The sequence below is a fragment of the Pagrus pagrus genome (assembly GCF_965226575.1).
Source record: "Pagrus pagrus genome assembly, chromosome: 12".
NCBI lineage: Eukaryota > Metazoa > Chordata > Actinopteri > Spariformes > Sparidae > Pagrus > Pagrus pagrus.
In genome coordinates, this window is record NC_140196.1 from 15,097,094 (window position 1) to 15,124,525 (window position 27,432).

At 39.4% G+C, this 27,432-nt stretch overlaps 1 protein-coding gene across 4 annotated transcripts; it reads right to left on the reverse strand.

The window, feature by feature from the left end:
* Positions 1 to 205: 205 nt before the first annotated feature.
* On the reverse strand, positions 206 to 27,432 carry LOC311266119 (myosin IXb). Of its 4 annotated transcripts, XM_084368314.1 has the most exons (41): positions 27,319 to 27,432; positions 26,895 to 27,007; positions 25,755 to 26,600; positions 18,756 to 18,850; positions 18,519 to 18,581; positions 18,145 to 18,244; positions 17,471 to 17,571; positions 15,705 to 15,828; positions 15,278 to 15,367; positions 14,981 to 15,097; positions 14,425 to 14,559; positions 14,115 to 14,236; positions 13,340 to 13,481; positions 12,796 to 12,985; positions 12,521 to 12,596; positions 12,260 to 12,352; positions 12,107 to 12,146; positions 11,794 to 11,916; positions 10,995 to 11,075; positions 10,802 to 10,912; positions 10,540 to 10,662; positions 9,999 to 10,148; positions 9,712 to 9,845; positions 8,793 to 9,128; positions 8,531 to 8,612; positions 6,852 to 6,958; positions 6,659 to 6,726; positions 6,253 to 6,437; positions 5,664 to 5,771; positions 5,336 to 5,506; positions 5,191 to 5,235; positions 4,994 to 5,105; positions 4,804 to 4,877; positions 4,510 to 4,702; positions 4,127 to 4,255; positions 3,525 to 3,630; positions 3,222 to 3,353; positions 2,929 to 3,052; positions 2,643 to 2,743; positions 2,431 to 2,555; positions 206 to 2,121 (listed from the first exon to the last, which is right to left on the reverse strand). In XM_084368314.1, the coding sequence occupies exons 3-41, from the start codon at positions 26,532 to 26,534 to the stop codon at positions 1,832 to 1,834; spliced, it is 5,478 nt and encodes a 1,825-aa protein (XP_084224440.1). In that variant the 5' UTR covers positions 26,535 to 26,600; positions 26,895 to 27,007; positions 27,319 to 27,432; the 3' UTR covers positions 206 to 1,831. The 4 variants fall into 4 exon arrangements, with proteins under 4 accessions (XP_084224440.1, XP_084224441.1, XP_084224439.1 ...); XM_084368315.1 differs by lacking the exon at positions 26,895 to 27,007; XM_084368313.1 differs by having other exon boundaries at positions 26,895 to 27,432.

Genomic DNA, 27,432 nt, shown 5'->3' on the forward strand with positions numbered 1-27,432 from the left:
TAACCAGGGATGTACTATCACAAAGAATGAAAGCCTAATTTAAAATGCTCTGATGAAGAGAGAATAGGGTCACAGTCAGCCAGCAGACTGAAATGTATTACTTTGAGTTTGGAGCTCATAAGTAATTATGCTCCATAACTCGGGGGGAACATTTAAATATAATTCAATCTTGTGAAATACTGGTCTATAGATATTGTCATTCATCTCACTGACAAAAAGGGCATCTTTATTCTCTATAAAACTTCCACCTGACATACAATTTTACAATTTCCTCACATTTTACATTGTAGACGTTCACATGGTGATCCCAGAATTGATATATCATCTAATTAGTTATTCACAATGTTGTTTAGTATCAACATGTAGTAACAAATCATGGAACCAAAGTGATAGTGTTTCAAAGTACTATTATAAATGTGGCGTTTTGTATATTTTCTCAAATATCTTTTCTCTGTTCAGTTATTCATAAGCTTTCTCTAACATGCAGGATTTTATTTGATTTCTGTTTAATTGTTCACCATAATATACTGTATACTGTTAAAGTAGTTCACCCAAAATGAAAATTCAGCCATTATCTACTCAACTTCATGCCGATAAAAAAACTATGGGAAAAACATGAAATGGCTCCATACAGCTTGTCCGGCGTAATCCAAGTCTTTGGAAGCCCCAAGATCCCAAATAATTTGAAAAGACAACATTTACACCTTCAGTGCATGGTCAAGCTCCTGCACCCACTTCAGGCAGGATGCAAACTAACACTTTTGGCTTAACAGTGAAGATTTCCGCTCAAAAACGGCAGAATACAAATGTCTTCTCAAATCGATCACTTTCCAGATGGCGAGAGTAAATAATGACAACATTTTGGTCTTCTCCTTTAAGACACTTGTTGATGTGAAAGCTGCATTATTGGTTATAATCATTATATAAGTAGAGTCATTAGTTTTAGAACAGGAGACAAAATGGTCAGTTTATTTTAGTTGGTGAAAAAAGTCAAACTTGGAGGATGCTCATCCCATTATGCATTATTCCTACCCCTTATTAAATGTACAGACATGCTTTTTTTTTTGTTTGACAAACATATATACAAATTGTTAACTTGGTTAAACGGCACAGCCTCGTAATACTAAGAAGAAAGGCAGAGGGAAGTGTTTTCAGTCAGTCTTAAAGGCAGCAATGTGACCGTTTCCTTAACAGGTAACATGAATCAGTGGTAAGTCACCGCAGTTTATACACCAGAGGAAAATGAAAAGCAGAAAAACACAATTGAAACTATTTAGATACACAATAATGCACTCAATGAGAGCCAAAAATACAATGTCACTCTGTACAATAGAGAATCTGGTACCATTACAAGACATTTTTTCCACAAAACGTGGCAATCTGCCACTAGTACAACAGTGGATGAGCTCACAAAAATGTCCATCAGTGAAGTATCTTGAGTCAGTTTCTCCTCATCACGTTATCCTGAGACACAGCTTGTTACACAACTTTACAGAATTGATTAAAAATACCTACTTTTAATAAAATGCATACTGTACAATTCTGAAATATGTTTAAAATCACACACAGTGTACTGGTACAAGGAGTCTGAGTAGTCCTTGATGTTGGGTCATTCTCCAGATCTGTTTTAAAACCCCTGAAGGGACCGTTCATATACATATAAATTCGACCTCCCATTAAATACATATAAATTCTCAAAGCTGTTTGTTTCCATAGCAGCACTGACACATGGACATGTCTATAAAACAAAGTGTGCAGTTCCTCTTTGACATCACAAAAGTCTTCTATTAACAAACACCGGAGAAGATTCCAATTAGTACAACTTGTGGCGTTATGCTGCTGTAAGATCTTCATCATCCTCATCGATGTAAGGGATGTCCAGGTCATCAAAGCTCCCATTTAAACTCTTGCTCGTCGTGATCTGGGGTTTGTCGGTGAGGGGGGAGTTGTCTTGGCTGGGCAGGAAGCACATGGATTGGGTAACATCTGTCTTTTGTCCTGGTGCGAACTCTCTCCGTTCATCATCTGTCTGAGCCATCAGACTCCTGACTCTCTGCGCCAGGTCAGGAGGTTTAGGCGGGCAGTTGGGCTTCTGGGTTTTCAATCGCATGGCTACTTTTCCTGGAATCAGAATTATCAGAACGGTAAAAATATTTTCTGTGAGCACACACACACTGTCAACCCCAAGTCCCTGTGTTGGTGAACAATAAACAACACTTGATATAAAGAGAACTGGTTATTTTCAAGAGGACACATGGTCTATAGGGTTAAAGAGGATATAGAGTTGGAGTAGTTTCAGTGCCTAACTTCTAATCAGATCATCTACTGTGCTGTGTCTTCTTTCTCCGAGCCTCATTTTTAACTTTATCAGTGAGTTGCTGCTTGCTTAAACCCCAGAGGAAGGTAAAGGTACCTTACCTCCCTACTGACCTTCCGAATCCATGCTCCCCAGGCGGTCATCTAAGCTATCTGAGCTCATCGACGACGATGAGTCCAGGTTGTCGTCGTCAGACTGCTCCTGCTCCAGGTCAGGTAACCGGCAGGCCAAGTTCACCCTGAAAATAACAAAACAAAATATTGTTTCAACTAATTTTATCACTGCATTTCGCTCCAAAAAATTAAGAAAAAAAATCTCAGCTCACTTTTCTTGCTTGATAGACTTGATCCTATCGATGAGTGTCCTCTCCATTTCATCTGGACTTAATTGCTCCGGAGCGTCCACCTCTGAGGGCTTTTCAACAACCTGCACAGAAATCAGAGTAGGGGTTGGCTGTCAGCAGGTGTATGAGGACTCTGACTCCAGATCGTTTGAATTTTATTTAGAAAAATGAGCGAGGATGTCAATATCCCAAATGTTACTTTTCTCAGAAACAATACCCACTGGCAGACGTAGATGATCAGAAAAGTGCTTAACAGTGAATTTAATACCGTATTTTGTCTCCTTAGTCTGAGCTGATTGACAGCCAGGGCCTCTGCATATTCCAGCTCCTGGATATTCTGCATCTTCTCATTGTAGCGCCTCAACTGCTCAGTGATCAGGATCTCCACACACCTGCAGACAACACGGTCAAAGATGAATACACCCACAGAAAAATGCTGCTCATCTCTAGAAATAAATACAATATTTTGACTTTTTTAGTGACTATGATAAATAAGTAAGTAAGTAAGTAAATAAAAAAATCTTCCTTGAAGATGGTGGAGAGTTACTGTGTATGACTTACTGTGTAGTCTTGGACACATCCTTCATACCAAGGAAGGGGTCATCAGCATCAGGTGAACGCAGGATGCAGGGGGCAAATACAATAGCAAGAGAACTTGGTGACATCTTATTGTGCTCTTCCTCCTTTGTGACCCTAAAAACATACACAGATCAAGACCTCAGAGTACTTTCATCACATACAAATAACCAACAGGATCAAATAATCACTATGAGGAGGGAGGATTCTTTGCAACCTATATATTAGAATAGAATAATGTTGTTTTAGCAGTACACAAGTAGAAGAGACTAATAGAGACATTCCTACCTGACAAGATGAAAGATGAGCCGCTCTAACGTGTTGTAATTGGCAGGAGGAAGTTCATCAACCTTTTGGTAAACGGCCCTTATTTTCTCAGCTCTCTCTGGCAGCTCTGAGGACAAACAAACATGGAGGTCAATAAACTTCAAAAACTTGTCATAGTAAACATTCATATCTGTATTTTTTTTATAATTTAAATAGTATGACAAGAAGAAATTATTATTATTTTATCGATTAGTTCATTGACTGAGTATTTTGATAACTGATAAAAAAAAACCACTAGTGTCAGCTTCTCCAATGAGGGGATGTTGTTGTTTTATTTTATATAATTGTAAAATGTTTTATATATTATTTTGTAAATAGTCAGATATTATCGTCTTATTCTATAAATGATATTATTTGTGAACCTGATATCTTTGAGATTTGGACTGTTGGTTGGGCAAAACCCTTAAAATGCTCCAGAGCTCCATTAAGTTTACAATCTAAGATAACAAATTAAATCTACTGATTCTGTTTGTGCGTATTACAGGGACAAAAAAATGCATATGTGCTAATCAGACCTTTCTGGTTTAAACTTAAATATTGTAATACTTCTAATATTTACTCACCAACGGCATGCAGAAAGTCACTGTAGAGGGAAGATGTCATGAGGGGGTCCGGCAGCTCTCTGAGCCAACGTTTAACCAGACCTGAGATGGTGTGGATGGGGTAGTTGTCCAAAGATGTCCCTTCAGGATCTGACACCACAAGACAGAACACAATGCACCAAAAACATTTAAAATATAAGATGTCATGTAAGAATCATCATAACAATAGAAATAAAGAATTTATAGTTTCTTTAAAATTTTTTTTAAAATATAGCATACACATTATCAAATGTTATTGTTGTCTAGTTGATTGATAGTAGATTTTTTTCATGTGGAACTCTAACCTGTCAAGCAGACTGTAGCAGACAGTTAAAGTTTCAGCTGGTGGTCGAGGAATTTCTTACCAGTCTCCAGAATCTGATGGAGCTCCCTCGCTCGACAGGCTGAGCCTGACTTGCGGTAAATACCCTCCGTGTAAAGGCCATTCAGCTCCACATGCATCAGCAACAACTCCACCACTTTGGGCACAGGGTTGGCTTTACTGGTAAGGACACACACCTGGACCCCAAAGTGAAGGGAGCCTGGTACACTGTCATCCTGTAAATGAGAAATGTATGCAAATGGTGTCTTAAAAAACTGACATACATGTTTTTAGACTTATTAAATCATACTGCAGTATTTAAAATGTCATTTCCTACCTGCCTGGCACACCGTGTCGAGCAGTCTGTGATGATCTTGTTCAGACATTTCTTGTGACATATTAACTTGCAAGCTAAAATTAAAAACAACATTTAAAAAAGGTTATGTAATGGTTTCCATCTTGGGTTTTTTGTTGTTTTTTTAAATGTGGTGGTTACAGTTTGTGGACTGGCAGGTCTTTGAACTCACCGCTGCACATGTAGGCTTTCTCCATTCCCCAGATGTAGGAGCCACACAAGTCACATGACTGCATAATGTTCACCTGGTATGTACTGAACAGGTGATCCAGAGGACTTTTAGGCTGTAGAGAGAAGATGCGCAGACAAGGCCTTAGAATGATCTGTCTGCATGTCATGTCACAATGCATGTAAAGATTAAAAACGTACACATTTGTCCTTTTTCCTCCTTCTCTTCTTCCCCGTCTTGGAGGCCTGAGAGAAGCCACAAGTGAGATATGAGTAAGTCAACTGATAGTTTATACTCCTCAAGTAATTTGGAGACTGATGATTGAAATTAAATTCTCAAACTTACCTTGGTAGGCTCAGACTCCACTCGTTTAATCTCCCCCCTAATAAAGCCGTCCAGCACAGACTGAAACAAGTTGACCACCAGAGAGACTTCTGTCTTCTGCTTGGATCCTGCTAGTGTGTTCACCTTGTTGCGGTAGCCCTTCATCAGATCTTTATAGCCGATTTGGGGCTTCTGTTGGTCACACAGTTTGTGTTCACTTTCCAACATGTATAAAAAATGCTCTTATGATAATCCTGAATTGTAGAGATGTGTTGAAGAAGATTATTCCCCCTAACTTCTTCCTACTACATGAAACCTTATATTGTACAGAGAAGGATGTTCAACTGACCTGCACTGAGTACATGCCTTTGATGGTCTCTCTGAACTGCATGGTGGCTGTCAGGAAGATGCTCTCTGTTGGTGACAGCTCTTTTATTCTACTCTGCAGCTCATTAACCTGAGGAGAAAGATGGAAAAAGAAGAAATCATGAAAATGCAGAACACAGGATTTATCAACTTTTTTGTGTGCATTTTTTATTGAGATTGGAAAATTATAATAAAACAATTTCTATTAGGGAAAAAACACAAAATCTAATATATAAAACAACATTTTATATGTAATTGAGGCCTTACAAAACACAGATAGATCAATCAATCTAGGACCTGTAAATGGTTATATAATACAGTCAATAATCATAACTCTGCTCCAAAACGATTTTACTGGAATTAATATTTATTTTATTAAAATAGAAAAAAAAGAAGAAAAAAAAGAAGTAATTATGACGATTTTTTTAAGATTATGTAAAAAAACAATAAAAACAGTGCACCAGTATCAAATCAGTATCAACAAATTTGTGTCAAGATTTCCAATTGTGAGAAATAAAACCTGTTCGAAACCTGCTGTGCTACTTATTCCTCTCCTCGGCTGATGATCTCACCTGATTGCCGAGGAACTCATCCAGGTTTCGCAGCTCTTTGGGGTCAGTGATCTCACGGTCCAGAGATACGTTCCACTGCATCACCCGCGTGGCCCGGCTGATTCGAATGGTCGGGTTTCGGGTGGCCCTCCCGCTGTTCTGGCTTGGCATGTGGTAAGGATCTGGATTGTATCTGGGCAAGGTGACTGCAGTCAGACAAAGGAGATGATTCATTATTAGTCTAACATGATAATTCAAGTTTATACACTATATCTACTGCTGTTGATGTATAGGTTAATTTCATTAACAATGAATCACAATATTTCTATATTCAATGTACTATTGAACATATTCAATCCACATTGTTTTAATAAATACATTTAAGGTTGCTGCTTTGGGGAATATGTCTTTGAAAACTTCTGTTTACCTGCTTTATCTGACAGAGTCGGAGAATCAGGCTTCCGCTTTCTCAAAAATTTTGTGAGAAACCAAGCCCTGTAGAAAAGACAGTCTGTATCATCAATATGCAGCAACATATCACATACATCAAGTATTGTTAAGCTTGGTCCTAAAAAGTCAAACCTTGAGCAATTTCCCTCTTACTGAGAGAAGGGTCTTACTTTTCAGGGGTTGTGAGTTGTGATTGGTCCGATCCCTGCTGTCCAGAGTCCTCATTGCTGCTCCTGACTGGGAGACTGAACCTCGACCCATCAGGTTCTGCTGCTATCTGCAACAGTATCGAAACATGCACATGCTCTTAGTCAAAGTATAAAACATGCAAACAAACAATTCATTAAACAGAGCAAGACCTTCTTCCCCACCACGTCCCCCTGCAGCAACTTCACCACAGCTCCACCACCAAACCAGAGCACATTAACACAATATAATATTAGCATGGCAGTGGTAGTCCTTCACCATTTTTTCTCATCATGCAAAGCTTCACTGTCTCCAGCCACCAACTGAACTTTGACCTTTTTTCTTTGGAATGAGCAAAGTTAGTTTTATATATAACATTGTGTCAGTCAGTTATAGGGCTGCACAATATGATTTAAAAAATCATAATGGGAATATTTTGACTGATTGTGATATGATTCATGTGGTGATTAGTGGGAAAGATTATTATATTGCAGCTTCTGCGATTTGGATTTTGTAATTTCACTTAACATCTGTGCAGCCCTAGTGTGTTAGGAACATTTATTATTTACACACACAGTGAGATTTTAAATAATATTTCCATGTTTCTACAGTCATTAGTAGATGTGATTGGTACTGTGTTTGATTTTCTTCACATCAATAATGAGTTTCGTGAGTAATCAATGATGTCCCAGTGATGTTTACATTATTTAAATATGGGTTCATTTAATATTTGGTTCACACATTCCATATAGTTTAGGTTCAGCAGAAGTTGCCATGTACAGTTAAAAAAATGATTAATATGACTTTCAGGACACAAATCTATCTAGTCTTGCATATGATAAGTATCTGAATCTGAATAAATTTCATTACTGTATTTAGCATACTTGCACTACAAAACAGAAAAAAATCCCAAAATGAAGCATTTCAAACTCTCTTTAATTTTGATAGTGACCAAAAAACACTTGAATAAAAATAAGTCATCAGACTGTGGTGAGTCTGAACTGTACCCGCTGACCTAAGGCTCATTTGGGTGAAGAAAAGAACAAAATGATCAGGAATGAGCTTTGGAAATTCAGAAGCAGAAGCTCATTCTTTATTGTTCTGGGCTGCAGGGCAGAAATAAGAAGTCCCAGTGCAATGCAACTTTCAGTAAATTTGGGGCATACACATGCAAGGCCTGCATGCAGAGGAGAGCCGCAGTCGGTTGAGACGCCTCTTCGGTCAGTACCTTGACCTTGGAGTTGAAGGCCCGGACATCCACGCTACTAGCTGAGCTCTTCAGGCTGCGCACTTGGGGGCTGAGGGGAGGCAGTGGAAAGCTCCAGTACTCGCTCTCCTTTGAGCCCCCAAAGTTAAGCACCAAACCGCTACGGGCGTAGGCTAAGCGTCGCTTGCGTTTGGGCTGCTTGCGTAAACGTACCCTCTCCTAATTGGGCCAGGAAAGGTGATGAGGCACAAACTGGGAGGCCTTCTTTGATTCATGTGTAAAGAGCCTCCATTCATGTGTAACTTGTCATGTTACAATACACATTACGACAGTACAATGCCAGTGCCTACATTTATTCTTTTGCAGGACACTAAATACAACTATGGAAGACGCATAAAGAAGAATGGATTGAATGACAACAATGTTTTTGATTATGCAATACCAAAAAAAGTTTACCTGATTAGTCGATGGTGAGCTATCAGAGCCTGATGAGCTGATGTTCAACAGTTCATCAACAGATATGGACTTCCCTTTCTTCCTGCGTTGCAGAAGGAAACAAGAGCAGAGCTGTGGTCTATTGTGGGACTAAAATAATTTCAGAAATTATTGCCATATAAACATGTGGTCATGAGATAGACATGACGGGTAGAAAAACAGAAACACAAAAGGATGTTTATGACGTTATTAAAGGAGCTTGTTGGGACCAAGGGAAGCTTACTGAAAATCATCTGTCCTGTCTGGTCGCCGGCGCAGTTCAGGACTTGAATCATCGCTCTGTCTTTCCTTCCACCTCTCAGCCTTCTGCTTGATGCCCCCCATATCTTTGTAGCGCTGAAGCGGGCTCTTTGAGGGGCTTGTGGCTCGATCATGTATGGCAACATTAGGGTCCAGTGGGAGGGAGAGGGGTCTGTTGAGAGGAGGAGGGGACCCTCTGCCCTCTCGATTCTCCCTGCTCCTGGCCCTCTGTGCAGACTGGCCGTCGATTGGGTCAGCCTCCGGGATCCTGCCAGGGCTGTGCTCCACTTTCTGCTGCCTCTTTAACCCTTTCTTCAAGCTGTTATGTGAGAACCACTAAATCAGACTGGCATCACATCAACTTTATCCATCATATATGTACTAATAGTTTATCATCTGTTTTGATTAAAATTTTACCTGACATGCACACACAGTAAACTGAAAGATTTACCTCATTGTTTAGTTAAGACTACTTAACACAACCTGGGCTAAAATTAACCTATTATAGCTCATCACAGATATGTTTTATTGGCTTCTAAGGAACATGAAATGTTAATGCTATATAACATTTGGCCAGCAGAGGGCAGTGACAAGTATATTTCTCGCTTGTAAAATGTCCTGCTTTGTACATATCTTTGTCCCAATTCCTTTTATAATCAAAGTCAAATGATCCAAAACATTTTTGACATGATGTGTCAACATTTATTGGCTCAAAACATTGTCTCTAAATTATATTCTAGCCGTTGCACACATGTCACTGAACACAAAATTCACTGCCAGATAGACACGCCTAATGCAAAATGAGCCACTGACAGTGTAAAACATCACTCCGAGAGTCTTGTCAAGTGACATTTTATCCCTACATTGTGAACAGTGAAGGTGGATTAGTACTGTATGAATACCTGTCCCGTCCAGGCCGGGTATCGGACGTCTTCTCGTCATCTTCCGTCTGTGGCCTCTTCAGTGAACTCTTCCACGCTGTCTGGATCACTGTGGCTGCTCGGTTTTGCTTCTCATAAAACTCACGCCAGCACCTCTAAAAAAAAATAAAAGAAGAAATCCTGTCAGATTTACTCTGCTGTCATGTTCTTTATTTGTTCTTAAGTATTTGCTAATATGTGTTATGTTTGCTGGGACCCTAAGAAGGCACTTCAAGAGGGCTATCTATAAAATCTAACTTAAATGATACCTGTATAAGCATAGTGGCATCTTTCTTTTGCAGGTAGTGCAACCTTAGCAGACAGGCCCGGAACCAGCGCTGCAGGATGATGATGTGACGCATCACTTCTTTGTTGAGAGTGTCTTGGAGCAGCTGCCTCTCCTTCTCCTTGAGGAACACCTGAGTAGATGAAAGAGAGGCTTACAGATGAGAAACCACCAGGAACATTTGTACTATATCATCTGTGGAACATTTCAGTCCATGCGTTACTTCTTATGTGACTTTTATGTGTTTTTATGACTTCATGTTAAGCATGAAATCTGCAATGCCTTTTTAGTAAGTGACAGTCTCCTCTGATTCATGACAGTGTTCTCCCAAGAGTGATAATAAAGCAGTTCATCTGACATTTTGATGGTCACAAAATTCCAGCACGTTTTGTCATTTGTTGGATGTTTAAATTCAAAATAGATCGCAGGAAATGGTTACCTTTATCCTCTGGCCATCGTGATACACAGGAGAATCGTGGATGGTGGGATAGGAATATATTATAGATATGATAAAGAATAATTACCTGGGTTTTCCCTATTTGATAGGTGGTCTTATCCAGCTCCATCCTCTCAAACAGCGCCGTTATGTGCTCTGGCGTTCCCGTAGCTCCTTTTGGAAGCAACATTCTGAACTTCTCCACAAATTCCTGTCACCAAGAGAAAGATATCAGTGCAAATTAACTTTGCACTCATTAACAGATACAGAAATGTGTTAGTTTTCCTTTTCTTTGTAAATTCCCTGAATAAACTGTTAAGTGGGATATCCATGTACATGCAATTGCCCACCTTAAATGTGTATTTGGCACTGTAGCCGGACTTCTGGATGTGAACCATCTGCAGTATGCCTGTGTACTTGATTTGCTGTCGTACAAGTTCGTCATCAAAGTGCAGCTCTTTCTGTAGGAGACAAAACAATTCCCAAAGTGATTAACTGTGCTACACAGTCCAAACTGTGGTTCTCATCTAAAGATGTTGTTACCTTTTTAGCGTTGGAGCGAACACAGAAAATAAAGAAAGGTTCGGCTTTTTCCATTGTCTCCATCAGCTTTCTTAGTGAGGCCTGTGAGAAGCAAAAGTGTAATTAGTGATGGTTAATGTTGAATTACTATAATAGCAAACAGTCAGTTAAAGGTCCACAAGTATGTAGCCTAAACATTTTTTAGTAAACACTCAAAATAAAAGTATGAAAATTAGCCTCATGCCTTTAACAAGGCAAACATGCACTAGTAATCTACAATATTGTACAAAAATTACAGAAAATGGAGTTTGTAATGTACTGAACAAAAATGTGGATACCCACAGTTACAGCTATAGCTCAAGTATATTTTTATGGACCTTGTTTGTTGTTAAATAACTGTCTAATTCAATCACGTCAAACTCTAGGACACGAGTCTGAAACCCACTTAAATACTACATTGGCAGTTAGTATGAAGAGAGGGACAGGCTTCATCAATCTCTCAGTCAATCACAGAGACAACAGGTTCTATCATAGATATAACAAAAATATATTGGTAAAGATTTCACTCCAAAATGTTTCACTGTATATCCAGTATTGAAAAAAACAGAAAATGCTGTCTGAAATTTGGATAAAATATAGAATGACTATAACAGCAACCCATAGTGCCTTACGCTTATCCAAGTAAAAAGCTGAAAAAAGTGAGTATGACTTTAAAATAATGGATATTTGAGATAACACAATCATTTCCACATACATGTATGTCACATGATGTCACAATTTAAGTTGAACTTTATGAGACAGATGTAAGAAGAGGACAAACCTGAAACTGAGCGCTAATCGTAGGGGGCTTTGCCTTCCGCTGAGGGTGGAAGATAAATTTGCTGGTTCGGTCATGCGCGGTGAGACCAACAGTGTGTTGGAGGGATTGAAAATCCATGAGGTTCTGTTTAGTAAAACATTAAAACTTCTGTGAGCTTTCTGACTCCCAAAATAAGTGGAGATGGACAGATGAATGGAACAAACAGAATTAATGGTATTTCACTTTAAAGATTTAAACACATCTATGCTACAGTCCTGCTTTTGAAATGACATAAAAAGCTTCATCAACCCTGCACCCAGTAGTGACACTTTACCTTTGGAATCAGCTGCTTCTGTCGACCACTCCTAGTTTTCCTGAAGAAAATACAGACACCATGAGGCTCCATACAACATACAGCTCTGGAAATACAATGTGTGAAGGAATAACGTCATGTTACGTTTAAACTAAAGCCATATAGTCCACTTACTTTCTTTTTTCATAATTGACAAAGATGTCTTCAAATACATCGAAAGGCAGCTCGTCAGAGCGATCAAAGGAGAAATCCAGAGTCAGGCTGGTGCTGTGAATGTCAGAGAGGGACTTCATCAACATAAAGTATTTTATTTCTTTTAATAGTATATTGTCTTTTAACAAGCATGTCTACAGATGTTTATTCATAGCATGTCAAAATTGCGTCTACAGAGCTGATTCAAGACAAACTAGAAATGCACCAATGTAGAAAATGTACCTGGAAAGTCTGTCCACAGCACTGCTGCGCTGTTTCATGTCTTTGAGGGACTTTCGGGAGCCTTTTCTGGAAGCAACTGTTACACGTCCATAATCAATGACAATACTTCTTAAAAAATATGTTAAAGAGATGGAGGATGACAGACATTCAGAAATGTGAGTTAAACATAAATCCCTGATAAGCTTTGACTAGTTTGTCCTGCAAAGACACATCCACAGTTTTTTTTGCTGTATGCAGCTGAGAATGCAGCTTGATCAATAACTTAGGTGACCTACTCAGTTCTGCCCGCTGCCGTCCCAGGTTCTTGAAGACTGTGAGGATGCGAATGGTGGCTCGGAGGACTCCCCATCTGAACAGCGCCTCTGGACTCGATGCGACCAAGTGATGCAAGAACGCCCGCTCACTGCTCCGCATAAGTGATACGACTTCAGGACGCATATGCTCTGTGTTTTTCTCCCGGAAATCCTGAGGTAGAAGAAGAATTATGATTGGCATGTTGCATACCTTAATTGTTGCTGTAATCCTACAGAAGGGGAATCTGTGGAGCTCCACATTCATTACATGTATTCACAACTTTTAACTTCAGAGTGTTACAACAGTCTTCTCAGGGGAGGGAGCAGCATTAATCATTCACTTAGTTCACCAAGATATTCAAGGCTTTTCCCACAGTGGCTTATCTAACAAGGCCACTGCAGACCATTGCTATGTTACAGCAGTCCAGCCGAATGACGGAAAGAACATTTACTGAACTTGAAAGGTAAAATTATTATTTACTTTGTAGAATAAAAAATGGTTGAAAATATATGTAGTACACCCCACCTTGATGTGATAAGTAACCCTCCCAGCAAAGTGTTGAATGACAAAAGTCGGCTCAGTGTCTGAAGAGGGCACAAAGAATGGGTTGTCCTGATGCTGCTGCTTCAACTTGTCCAACAGGGTTTCATCTGTGGCCTGAGGGAGGCTGAAGATACACAAAGAGAAGGACAGAATATCAATATCAACATGTGATATCTGGGACAGAAAACAGGACTGACTCGGGTAAAGCCACTCATTGATGTACTAGAAAAGGCAAAAAAACAAAACAATACACATAATTTAATCAATAATTTTATCAATTGCTGATATGATGATATTATAATACACAAAACTGCTGTCTAACTAGAACATTTTTTTAACTGAAAATGAAAGTTTGGTTTGATATCAAATATTGAATGATCATGTATGCAGTTTTGCATAATAAGCCACATCAACATCACAAAAAATACATTATCCTAACTATGATTTGGACTGTATCATCAATCTTTAAGCTAGCCGCTCTTAGATGCAGTTTGCCTGCAAAGCTAGCTGAAATTACATTTATTTGATCAGTATTTTCCTGAAGAAAATATTTACTTGAATACAAAAGACAAAATCTTTTTTTGGCATTTATTGTTCTCCTTTGCCCTGAGACCTTTTATAAAAGAGATTATGACTAAGACTAGCCAGAATGACCAGTCTGCCACTAAATCGTATCTAAATTGCTTTTGAAATGCCTTGTTTTCCATATTATCATCACATGTTTAGTGTGAGATATCACAGCATGGGATTCACCTACCTGCTCTCCGTATCCAGCAGATCAAAGAGTCCGGTCGACTTCTCATTGATCAGCTGAATGCAGCCACTGTTGTCAGAGCAGTCGATGTTTTGCCAGGTGATGCCCTCTGACACGTAATCTTCCTGAAATGTAATTAGATAGCCAGAATAGTAACCAGAGTGCCTGCATGTTTTAAGACTCCTCAATGCCAAAAATAATCCAGAAATTGGAAAATAAAACCAAACGAAAGCACCATAATATCACTGTCTGTAAGACCATGTGAGCCTGGAGCTTTGCGCTACAAAGGCAATAGGAAATGAAAAGCACCTACTTGCTTAAGCTTGAAGATGTGCTGGTTGATGTAATACTGCAGTTTCTCGTTGGTGTAGTTGATACACAGCTGCTCAAAGCTGTTTGTCTGGAGGTTCTCGAATCCAAACAAATCCAGGACGCCGATGGACAAACACTAAAAATAAAAACAACAAATAGGTAAATTTATAAGCAACATGTAAGAGTCTGCAAACATGATGAGGTAATTAATTAGCTACATTAAGACTGCGCATCTACTGCTAAACATAGAGAATTTTTGATGAAAATCGAGCTATAATATGACTTTAGATACGCATCTACAGACATTTATAATCCTCTTTTCAGCACTTTATCTCCTAACTGACTTGTAGTTGGAAAATGACAAGTTAATGCAACTGATATTCATTTGTTATATTTACATAAAATTCAACTTTATATCTAAATCAATGTAGAAGTAAAAATCAAGGAAGAGTTTCGAAGAGCACTGAAAACATTTTATTCTTTTGACTAATGAAGACGTCTCAACATTGCAGTTTTTTGTTGTTGTAGTGCAGCCTTTAGTGCATCACATGACTTACAGAGACAGACTCCTCCATGTCTCGTCTATTGAGCATTGCATGGTTGATGTGAAGGACGATCCAGTCAAACAGAGCGCCGTATAAAGACTTGGCCATGGAGTCTCGTGCTGTGGAGGCCTTAACGCACAGAAATACAAACGGAGCCAATTACTACTTTATCTCAAATGGAACAAAAAGGTTACAACACTTTAGATTTCATGCAGACAGCAATATCAGACACAGCAGAGGGTTATGCAACTTGACGATTCGTCAGACTCATTATATTTAATGATTTAATCATTTCTCTTAACTCTTTACCTCTTGTAGTGTGTACTGTGAATCCACGGTCCCGTCTGCGGTCACTACTCTCCTCTTGGTCAAAGTCTTCACGAGTGGCTCCTTTTTTACCTAACAAGAAACAAAGTGTGAGGACAGTTCTACAATAATGTCACACATTATTAATTCCTTGCATTTGACAAACAGAGCAGGTTAAAACATGTATGTTATCAAACAAAACAGAGAGCTATTTTAGGCATAGCAATGACGCACTTCATCTTTATGAGTTGCTCTGAGTCAGAATATTTTCTAGTTAATGTGATTTCATCAGGAGTGTAGGGTTTGTTTAACTGGCACCACCTTAGAAATGAACTTGGGACAAATCCAGATGCTGATTTAACAGTGTGCAGAGGTAAGGTAAGGTCATTGGGTAGCTTTTATAATCAACCGCTTCCCTTTATGAACGTACCTTGAGCAGGTCAGACAGTGTGGACAAAACTTCATCAGGTCCAACCTCAAGGACTTCAGTGTCCTCTGACAGCGTGTATGTCACATTGCCCAGCAGCAGGATGGCAGAGAGGATAGAAAATACACTGTGAAGAGGAAATACACACACACACAAACATACGTTTTTTAAGTGGGATTAACACACATAGTAGCCATGATGGAGGTCTTCAATTTGATAATAACAGGTGATGAACAACTAACTGCAAGGCTAAATGTCTAACTTGGTCATACAGCCAGAATTTAATAAAACATTTTGATTAACACATTTCATCAGTGATTAACACTCGAGTAGAAACTTTTATTTCCATCTGAAACCTGTACACTACACTGATTTTCTAGTATATTTTGTGAAAGGATTCAGTCAGAATATCTATTTCAACAACAAATCTGACTTGTTTCACATAGTGTTGACTGTCTTAACATGCTTTTTTTTTTTAACATTGCTTCTAGTTCATCAGTATGTCAGAAATAACTCAAAGCCGTAGCCAACTAACAACAGTCGCTTCCTTCTAGCTGATCACTAACTGGGCGACCTAACCCTTTTGCGTTATGTGACTATCCAGGAAGATGTCAGCAGCAGAAAACAGATCCTTTTTCTTCTTCCTCAAGCTCTCACAGCAGAAACAGCTGATGAGTCATGCGAGTTAAAATGCAGCAAAACATGTTCAGAAAAACAGCTTCTCTCATAAAATAAATAAACTCTTTTTCAAAAAGGAAAAAACCACCTCAAGCATGCATAAAAATATGTATTTATGTAAACATAGCAGTGTTGCATCTAATCCTGTAGACACTAAAAGTAGTTGATATTAAGATTAACAGTGGCAAACAAAGCTATACACACCAAGAGTGACTGAGTAAGTTCAACCTACTGCAAATGTAGAATAAAATATTCCTCAACAGACTATTCATATTTATTCTTTATTATGATTCACTTAACTTTGTGCACAACTAAATTTCCACTGAAACTTTGTGACTGCATTAGATGTTTGCAGAGGAATGTATGAAGCACTTTATCAAAGAAAAAACAACTTTACTTTACGCCTGTTGCATATGCAGTGCGGTTATACTGTACATCGCTCTGTAGATTTATTCACTTTAACAGTTACTGTGTCTTTAGTGTGGCTATTCACCAGGGAACCGTCCTGAATAGGTTATAAACTAAGCTTCTAGTGCCTTTATGTGTACACTGTGTCCCGAGGCTGTCAGGCGCTTGTCGACATGCTTGCTGCATTTCTTCTCCTGTTCGACTTGACAAGCTCTGACCTGTTACTGACACCAGTACAGAGAGCAGAAACTCCTCGACAGTGAATTGCTGAAGTAGAAATTACTTTGCCTGCCTACATAGCTTTTAGACTGGTACAGCCAACTGAGAGCTGTGCAGCTTCACTGTTAACACTGTAAACACAGTCTAAAAACGGTGAAATGCTTCTTGGCCATGTGCAGCAAATATTCCTTAAATTCCTGGCTTTCTTCACCCTATGAGAGGATCAAGTCCTTTACTGTAAAAAAATAAACATTCCTGAGACGGTCTACCGTACTCCCTCTGTCATGTACTGTTGAGTTCCTGATGACTAATTCCACGTCTGACAGAAAGACAAACAAACTAATCATTATTTACAAACATTGTTGGACACATTGCTTTTTAGACACATTTAACACTGGTCCATTAACTCTTTTGTTTACTGTCCCTAAAGGTTAGGTTCAGGTACACTGGCTACTTTCACATACTGTTTCTTGGTGGAGGCCAGGAAGCCGACCATCTCCATAGCTTGATGGAGCCTCTTGTACTCATGCCCAAGTTTCTCCTCATCATCAAAATGAAGGTCTTCCTGCAGAACAAAGATATGACAAACACATACACTGGTTATATATAAGAATTGGTTGAGAGTGCAGCTGAAATGCCATCATGAATCAAAAATCAAGAGCGACAATTGTCTCGGGAGCTGATGGCAGAATTGCATGTAGTAGGTCCATGTTGCATTGTCAACACAGAAAACCGTGCTGGGTTGCTTAAAACTAGACAGAGACCAACCTCTTCAAGGGGTGTCAGTATGTTTTTAGTCCACACCAGGGTTCAATCAAACAACAGCATTTTCTAAAGACATACGTAAACAGGACTAAATATACAAAGGAATCTGTGAGTCAACATGGTCTTAAATTCTCACTATAATAAAATGACTGAGGGAAAACAGACCCACTGTAAGCCTAGTTAATGTGCAGTGTTTATTCACTACACAGGAGACACTCACACAAGCTACAATTTACTGTTGAGAAGTTTCTAGATATTGCTGGTCTGTTTCTATACACATCTACCACTGGTTTTCCCCATTTGATAACATCAAATGACACATCACGCCTCCCCTCTCTCCATGACTGCTGCTGAGTGTGCAGATCAAAGGTACCTGCTTGAGGTAGAGATAATCCTGTGGCTTTAATAGATGAAACTCCTCCTGCTCGTCTTTGGACGCACCCATCAACAGATAGTAGAACACGTGGTAGTTCCTGTAGGTCACAGAGTGCCGATACAGTCAATCAGGAGTCAGGCTGGTTTCATTTCAACTCTGTTATGTAGCAAACATTTCACTGCACATAGTGCTTTAAATGTTGTTACGTTTAATTGAGTTGTCTGCTTATATTAGAGATAAGAGGGTCAGGTACAAATTGGTGAAACTGTGAGCAAAGTTTGCACCAGTGACATTAATTTCCATGCCCAGATTTAAATATAAAATCTGAGCTAGGAGTGTTTCTGTGAGGATTTAAAATGTCTTCATTATACCTCTCATTCTTATCTCTGGACACCAGGCGGGACTTTTCTAGCAGATACTTCTCAATAACTGCCCTGCAAGAAACACATGAGAGAAGAAAGTTAAAAAAAATGTGTGAAACTTTGGCATGGTTGAAAAATGAACTGTTAGATGAAACAAACATATCAAATAAGATAATCCGTGAAGCCTTGAAGATTCACTAAGTGACTGCAGATGCTTGGTGAGAAAAATAGGACATGATGTCTTACCCTCTGATGACACCACTCTCCAGATAGTTGAGCTGGATGAACTTCCCAAAGCGGCTGGAGTTATTATTCTCTGAAGTCCTAGCGTTGCCAAAGGCCTGTTTGAAAGATGGGGAACATACGTTTTCATTAAAGTAAACAGACAAATTTGTGGGCATGTTTCTCACGGACACTGGCATCCAGACCTAAACACTTAAAATGCTTCTAGAGCAGCTACCAAATAAATCTCTTTGGTTTGGGGATGGCAGGGGACTGTTTTTGTTAGCAACCGTTATGTAACATTGACGTTGATCTAACTCTGAACTAGGGCTGCAACTAAAGGTTCTTTATCATCAATCAATTTGTCTTGACTTTTGTTACTGTTTTACCTTAAAATAACAGCTTCATAATATAACAGTGTCTTGTAATAGGGTGAATGGTGTCTCTGTCTCAGCCACTCTGCCCTCCTATCACTTGTTTCTGCACTATGTAGCTTCAGTGAAAGGGTAGGATCACAGCTTTACATACATGTTTACTTCAAGATACAAGTTTTCAACACATAACATTGTTATGACGTAATGTGTTTTGTTTGTTGTTAGCAACTACATTACGTCTGACATTTTTTTTCAGACATGGGATTTCTTTTTTATACCAATTGCACAAAAATTGCAAATTGCACCAATTTCCACATGACGTTGCTTTAATCTTTGGTCTACAAAGTATCAAAAAATTGTAAAATCTCCATCACAACTTTCCAGAGCCCAAGGTGGCTTCTTCAAATTGCGTGTTTTGTCTATCCAACAGTCTTAAAGACAAACATTCATAGTTTTCTTAAAAAAATGACTCAAACAATCAATCTATCATCAATTAATCTCAATCAACTAGCTGACTAGTCTACTAATTGTTAATTATACAACTATATAACTCTCATGGGTGTATTTTTGCAAAAACCTAAAATTGAAAACAATATCAGTAGGTACTATCTAACTGTTTTAAGTACTTTGAACATAAAATTATGTAAAGAAATTGTATAAATCTAAATGGCACAATTGCTTTTCTGAGTATATAGCTGTGTTTTGAATTGCAATGCATTCTCAGGATTTTTATCAATAATGCAGTTAAACCAGGAGACTCATATCTATTATGCACACGGTTAAGTGGTCACAAAAGCATCATCAATGAGGCTTCTGAGTCAACAGAGTGGCATTTCCCTCACACTTAAAACATGTTCTTGTTTAGTGGTTGGTGTTTTCTGCTCTGCTCTTTTATTTTTCTGAGTTGTAAATTTTTATTTCTCATAATTTATTTCCCTCCTGCAGGGCTGATAAACTGAAAAACCTCTACTGCCACCCTGATATTATCATCTGGTAAACAATGAATTAATAAGCTGATGGTAAGGAAATATTTGTTGTTTGATTTATTAATTTACAACCACAAATATATCATCTTCGCAATTGATTCATTTCTCTCAACTGATTAATTTACTTAATAAGTAAAATGACCAACATCACCTGGTTCCTGCAACTCAAATGTGAGGATTTTCAGCTTTTTTTTCTGTTTCATATCATGAAATCAAATACCTTTGTTTTCATCTGTCGTTCAGACAAAGTAACAAGTGACTTAAAGACACTTTGGGGTCTGGAAAACCAGATGAGCATTTGTAATTATCTTCATTTGTAATTAAACAACAAATTATTAAAATAACTGATGGCGTAGATTATCATCGGTTGCAGCCCAAGAGGCAACTTAATGACTGATCTAATGGTTGCCTGGAGTGTTATTCTGTGACTGGAGACAGTAACTAAGGCTCACAATCAATAACACACAAGACTCCACCCAGGCAAAGCCACTGGGAAAATGACGCTCAGTAGCTGCAGCTGACTCTGGATCAGTTTTTACTTCCTTAAATACAGGAAAAGAGAAATCCAAACAGAGCCAACGTAAGCATCTAAAGTTCTCCATCATTCCTGTTTGAGCTATGCTGAGGGTCGTGTCTTAACAGGCCACAGTCATGCAGACAGGGAAATAGACCTGCACACTGTACTGATCGCATGCTGGCAGGTAAAGGAATGTTCCTCCCCAGCGCACCTCTGTTCATACAGACAGGAATCTTTTCAAAACATGCGTGGCTTTCATTAAAAATAACAGATCAATCAAACTTATATAAAGAGCTTAAATGCAGCATGGAAAGAACGAAAGGCATATGGAGAGAGGAGGGAAGTAGGTATGTGAAAGAAAGGGAGAAACAGGTGTTTGCAAATGCCACAGTTTAGGGTCTGGATCCCTGAAGGACGCTATCATTAGGAGGGCTTCCAACAGAGACAAATGAGGCATTCATTTAAACTCAGTCTGGTAGTTAAGTCAACAAAATTCCAGGTTTATCACCAGGAATGTGTCCTCACAATAACAGCCAACAAAGTAGGACCAGTGGTACAATTGGACAAGTATGATAATGACTTGAATTAAGAGAATGAGCTGTGACATTTCACTGTCAGGTGATAGACACCTGACAAAATTAGCAATTGGAGGATATCAACTTGTAATCTTGGTAATTCTTTGTTTGATTTGTCTCGTTGGTTTTTTTTAAAAATATTTTCCTCTGTGCATTTTTCCACCTGAGGTAAAGAGGCAGACAGGAAATCAGGGGAAAGAGAAGGACAGGACATGCAACAAAGGTGTTTGCTGGAGTTGAACCAGCGACCCTGCAGTTGTATGGCATGTGCTGTAACCTTTTGGTAATGGTAATGGGCATTAATCAAACAGATAATCTATAGATTGCTTTGTTTCTAATGTCATCTGATTATAACAAACAGTACAATTAATGCTCCAGATCCTGCAGTGGCTCTTTTTCATTCATCTAGCTCGAATGTTGCCAAACTTGTTTTGCTTTCAACTCTTCAGCAAGGTCAACTAATGAATCAGAGGCCTTTCGGTCAAAAAATTTGGGATGACCTTCAATTATTACTGAATATGTATGTTGGCTCAAAATATCAGTTATGATCCTTCTTGATGACTAGTATTGGTATTGTCCCTAAAAATAAAAAATATCAGTTCATCCTTCTTCAAAATATCCAACAATTTACGAGAAAACTAACAGTTAAAGGAAGGTCTGAACATATAATTTCATTTCAACAACTAATGCAAACAAAGCAAAATGGATTGTGGGATACTGAAGGCTGTGAAAGATATGAACCAGTTGTGTCCTAAAAATTCAAACCAAAGAAGGGAACTAGAGTGAGCTAGACTTCTGCTTTGAAATGCAGACCTATGAGAATCCATGATCCCTAACTCGACAGGCAGCTGAATAATGGTGGATGAAAGAGAGAGAAAGAGTGCATTTCTGGGAACAGGTTTTAAGAACAGAGGGAGAAAGAGAAAGAAAAGAGGTGATTTATACTTTGCTGAGTAGGTTTGCCAGCAGACCTGGCTCAGCCTGTTCTGACACGTTCCTGCTTCTCTTCTCTCTCTCTGGAGTTCCCTCAAAGACAACGCCCTGCACATTCCCACTCTGGAGCTCAGCTCTCGGCTTCCTGATCACCAACACCTCATGCTACAACCACTCAGTCAGGTGGTCAGTCAGGTAACCGCCGTGAAAGCGAGGTGCCATCCCCTGAAGACCTTTTCCTGATTTTAAAATTAACATCATACTTCTGTATCTTCATTTCTTACAACATCTTAAAAAGTGGCAATGCATACATGATCCAGCGGCTGTTATCTTGCACCAGGGAGATTAAAATCACATGCAGTTTCTGTTGCATTGATGTGAAGCAAGATAACATTGAATTGAAAGTTAGAAGGAAATAAAGAGAAGTCTCAGTTTTTTGAGTGTGACTCTTGTACTCATGAAGGAAATCCCAAGATGGCAAAGCAGCCGAACTACGTATGCAAAAAAAACCCAAACAGGAAGTTAACAAATCAACTAATTCTCATTGCTACATTGGGAATCTTGTCAATAGGTCTTGGCTTGGCCTGTGTTGATATTCAGCTTTGGTGTGAACATTTGTCATTGCTTAACCGAAGCTTACACCAACTATGACCTCTGTATTCAGTGAGCTTCTTCCTACTTAAAAAAAAAAAAATCAAATCACAACAGGTCGCTCTCTCTGCTCAAGCTAAATCGCTGACTATTTGAACTCCTATGAGGACAGTAGCATAAAACAACAAAATGCCAGTAAGATCAGTTTACAGGAAAACCACTTCAACTGTCGCTTTTTTGAAGGAGGAACTAGTTGGACCTGTTCAGAGAGGAAGAGTCCATATTTAGATGCCGTCTAAAGAAAGCCTGGCCCCTTGGGATTGTGTATGTGTGTGTGGGGGTGTGATCATTAACAACGTGGGCCAGGAGCCTTTGTGTGAAAGGGTTAGTTGGTCTATTGATGGATAGATAAACATGCACTTGTGAACTGATCTGAAATATCCACACATACTTTTTCCACAGAATTTCCACACACTGGTAGTCGAGAGCAGATCTGAATGTTGCCAACAGCACTTTGGAAAACAACAACATGAATAATGATACACAATAGTGAACTGAAACCAACTACGACCTGCTTTCAACGTGCTGATTTGTTCTCAGGCGTTGAGCACTGAAAACAGGCTCCTCGAAAAAACAATTAATGTTTTACAGGGAAAAACACTTAAGTTTGTAAAGTCCCAAGGAGGCGGGTATTTCCCTGAATTTTGTCCTAGCTTCTTGCCAGTTATCATTCAAACATGATGTGTAAGCTAACAGACAACTGAACAGAAAGCAGATGTCACAGGCAAATGTGGTCAAATGTGTAGCTGTGTAACTCATTGACACGGTTAGTGTAGAACCACGCTGGTGTGAGGGCCGACAAATAAACCTTTTAACCTAAATGAGTGAGAGTGAAACTGCTTATAGTTGATAAGCCAAAGAGGGACTTCCCAGTTGACTAACACTGTTTTCCTCGTTGTCCTTTCTTATTTGATGAGAGAGGAATATTGCAAAACCAAATGACACTTCAAAATCAGCACAGATGTTCTGCCTTCTTATTCAAACTGGTAAGTGTTTTGGTTCCCTTTTCTGTTTTTTCTTATAAATAAATGATCACAGAGTCTCTCATGGTCTAGATCATACAGCTGTTTTGTGGTTATTGTTGATTACACTGATGTTTTTATTGCAGGAAGTGCAATGTGCAGCGAAACACAAGAGGCTCTGATACATACTCTCCGTTTGAAGGGAGTGTTTTTTTTTTTTGAACGGGAGAGATTGACATGTCTTGAAAAAACGGATATGAGACTGGGCGCTGTGTATTGCGTAAATACAGTTTCATTTAGACTCAAACATCCATACTAAGCTGGTGATTAGCAAAGTCCTACCAACGTGGTCTTTGAGGTCAGGATGACAGGGTCTAAGTTCATGACTCATCACTCTCTGCAGACTGCAGCAAAGGCAGATGATCAGCTGGTTAAATGACTGGTTTTATCGACTAAACTGAAAACATCAGCAACATTTGGGGGTTCTTAAACTATGCATGCACGAAGTTGCTGGTGGGATGAAAGATTAGAGGTAGTTACAGCTTTTTAAAGGCCAGTCCCTGTGGCCCAGAGTGGAAATTTGAGATTTTTTTTTGTTCAACCAACAGTCCTGAAAAAAAGCAGCAATTTACAATAATATTAAATAGTAAATACTTAAATTTGAGAAGAGCAAGGAAACGTTTTCATGGAGAAGTGCCATTTTTCAGTCTATAATTAATGTTTTTCTGTGTTATATCGCTGTAAATTAAATATCTTTTAGTTTTGGACTATTGGTTGAAAAAAAAAAACAAGACATGAAGATGTTGTGTTGGAAACTATGATGGGCATTTTTCCACAACTTTGTGAATTTCATATAGTACATGATTAATCGCGTAAAACTTTATACTTCTATCCACCATTTTGGAGGCAAATACTGTACTTTTTACTACATTACATTTCTTTTCTCAATTTAGTTACTAGCTATTTTCTCTATACTAGATTCAGATTATTCAGAGTTTATAGGCTATTACTCGTGACACTCAAGACCACAGAGTGATGACTACAGACAAGGACAAATGGCTGCATCAGAGCAAAAGTATCACATTTTTAAATTGATTTGTTTTGTTATCAATCGAACAAAAGATAAAAGCAAAGAAACAAACAAAAAACCCCCACACTGATTCCGATATTTAGAAAAATTCTACTTATCAGATGTGGTAATCGGTCTGTCCCTGAATGAATATTGACCAGTTGTAGGGATTTACATCTAAAGACTGGCCAAAAGACGTTCTTCGTAAAAAATAATAATAAAAAAAAACAAAACAAAAAAGGGACAGCTTGACCTCTCTAAGGAGTAAAAACCTACAGTGAGATAAAAACAAAAATACACATCAAAAACTTCTGCCTGCCACCAGGCTGGATTTTTCCTGCGAAAATGACGGCAGTATTACGACACAAAAGAAGCGCATCTGACATTGCGCAACCAAAACAGGAAGAGGCATTGTTTTCCCTGGAGGGTATTCCCAGGTAACGATGGAAGAACTGGAACTGCAAAAGAAACAGAGCACCGCTGATTGTTGAGGCAAAGAAGAGGAAGAGGGAGAGTGATAGAAACTGAAGTAAAACAAGAGTGAACGGACGGGCATTCACTCAATGGAGAGTGCCAGTGTTGTGTCAAAGGTTGTTTCCCCTTATCACTGGGAGTTGAGATGGTTCGAACTGGCAGTCTTTCTACTAGATCAGTAAGCAACTAAACCTGACTTTTTATTAATACAACCAAGTGTAATACCACAGGCAAACGCTGTTTGGGGGAAAAGTTGAAAAGTTGTCCGTTTCCACTTTGTGGTAAATCTCAAGCTGGAGAACCTGGACCAGAAAATGTTTGACAGTTTGATCTTATAATTTTTGAAAGAATGATGACGCACACAGGTTACAATCTTTCAAGTCTTATTTCTTCTACATAAAAAAAAATACTGTGGACTGCCAGAACAGATGAGGGTGTCAGTAGGTGTCACACATAGACGGCTTCATGTCACAGTGACCTACCTCTAGCACCGGGCCACCCCCGAGGATGGTCCGTTTCAGCCCACTGGAGTATGACTTCTGACTGAGTGCAGTCAGGCAGTGGATGAGATAACTGCTGCTCTCAGTCTTCCCTGAGCCACTCTCACCAGATATCACAATACACTGGTTCACCTGCTGGTTCAGCATGGCACGAAAGGCCAAATCTGCTATGGCAAATATATGAGGGCTCAGTTTGCCCAGGGGCTGGTTCTCGTACATCTTGACATACTTGGGATTGTAGTACAGAGGTAGGAACTTATTAGGGTTGATGGCGATGAGGATGTTGCTGGCGTAGGTGTAGATTTTGCGCTGGTGGAAGCGCTGGCGTAAAGCCTCCAGGATATTCTCCTCAGTCACAGTTTGGAGGTTACAGAGGTCATCGTAGTCCTGTTTGCTGCTTCCTTCTTGGTTACCTCCACTGTTGGCTTGCTTCTGCTGCAGAACGAAGTAGTACCCTTGGGTCTGAGGGTGCCACCTCTGTGTCTCGGGTGGCCACAACAGGACTCGCTCCAAAATACAATCCCCAGCCTCCAGCAACCTCTCCTCTCCGCCGCTCTTCCTGACCTCCAGTAGGTTGTACGTCTGGGTGGCATCCAGGCCCAGGCTGATCACCGCGTTGTGGACAACCGTCCTCGCCGTGTCCCCGCCGCTGATCTGCAGGGGACAGTAGGCAGTTTTCTCCTGGGGCAGCCTGGGGTAGATCTGCACAACACAGGTCTCCTCATTCTGCTCAGGGGCCTCGGCTCCATTTCTAGTGCTCATCCTGATGTAGAGATATACAGGCAGCTTTCAGCATAACTCACTGCCCCAACTCTCTGCCAACACCCACTGTAGAAACACACAATGTGACCAAATGTGAGTTTAAAATGAAAAATAGAAAGTAGGAATTCAAGTAAAAATATATGTACATGTTTAACATACTCTTTCCAGCAAAATGCATTATTTCTTGTATTAAGAACAGCTTTTCAACCCATAGTATCAACATGTAAAATGCCCACTTTTACATTAATCGACATTTTCTTTTCTCCCTATCAAAATTCCCACAGATACATCCGCCCAGGTGATAAATGCCAAACTGCAGCAAGTGTCAAACGCGATCAAAATGTCAAAAACAAGTCTCACCTTTCGAGGACAACAACTCATTTCATCTTTACAAGCCGAAACACTCCTAAACGAGAGGAGAACAAGAAGATCCCACCACCTCCAGTCAACGCTGACGAACTCCAGTCACACGACTGGAGAAAAAAAGACAGACGTTTCTTCACCTGAGCTTCCCAGAAAAGGTGAACAAACAAACTGCTTACTGACAGTTTTAGATGATGAAAAAATAATTTCCCGGCAGTTCGGCGACGTTATTTCTCGTTTAAATCACAGTTTCTCACGGAAATAGGGATTAACGTGTCCTCGTCGTCCTGGTTGAAAAGTTAGGCTAACGTTACTTCCTAGATTCCTACACACACACACACACACATACACACACACACACACCCACTCAACCGTCGACGAGGTGGAAATAGCCTAAATGGATAGTTTTCCTCCCACTGACCTGAAAGGTGTCAGCCTTTAGCCAACAGGGAATAAAACCGCCGAGAGAAAGACACCGCAGGACTTCACGGCCGAGAGAGAGAAGGTGACACCTTCACGTGAAGTTAATAGACTG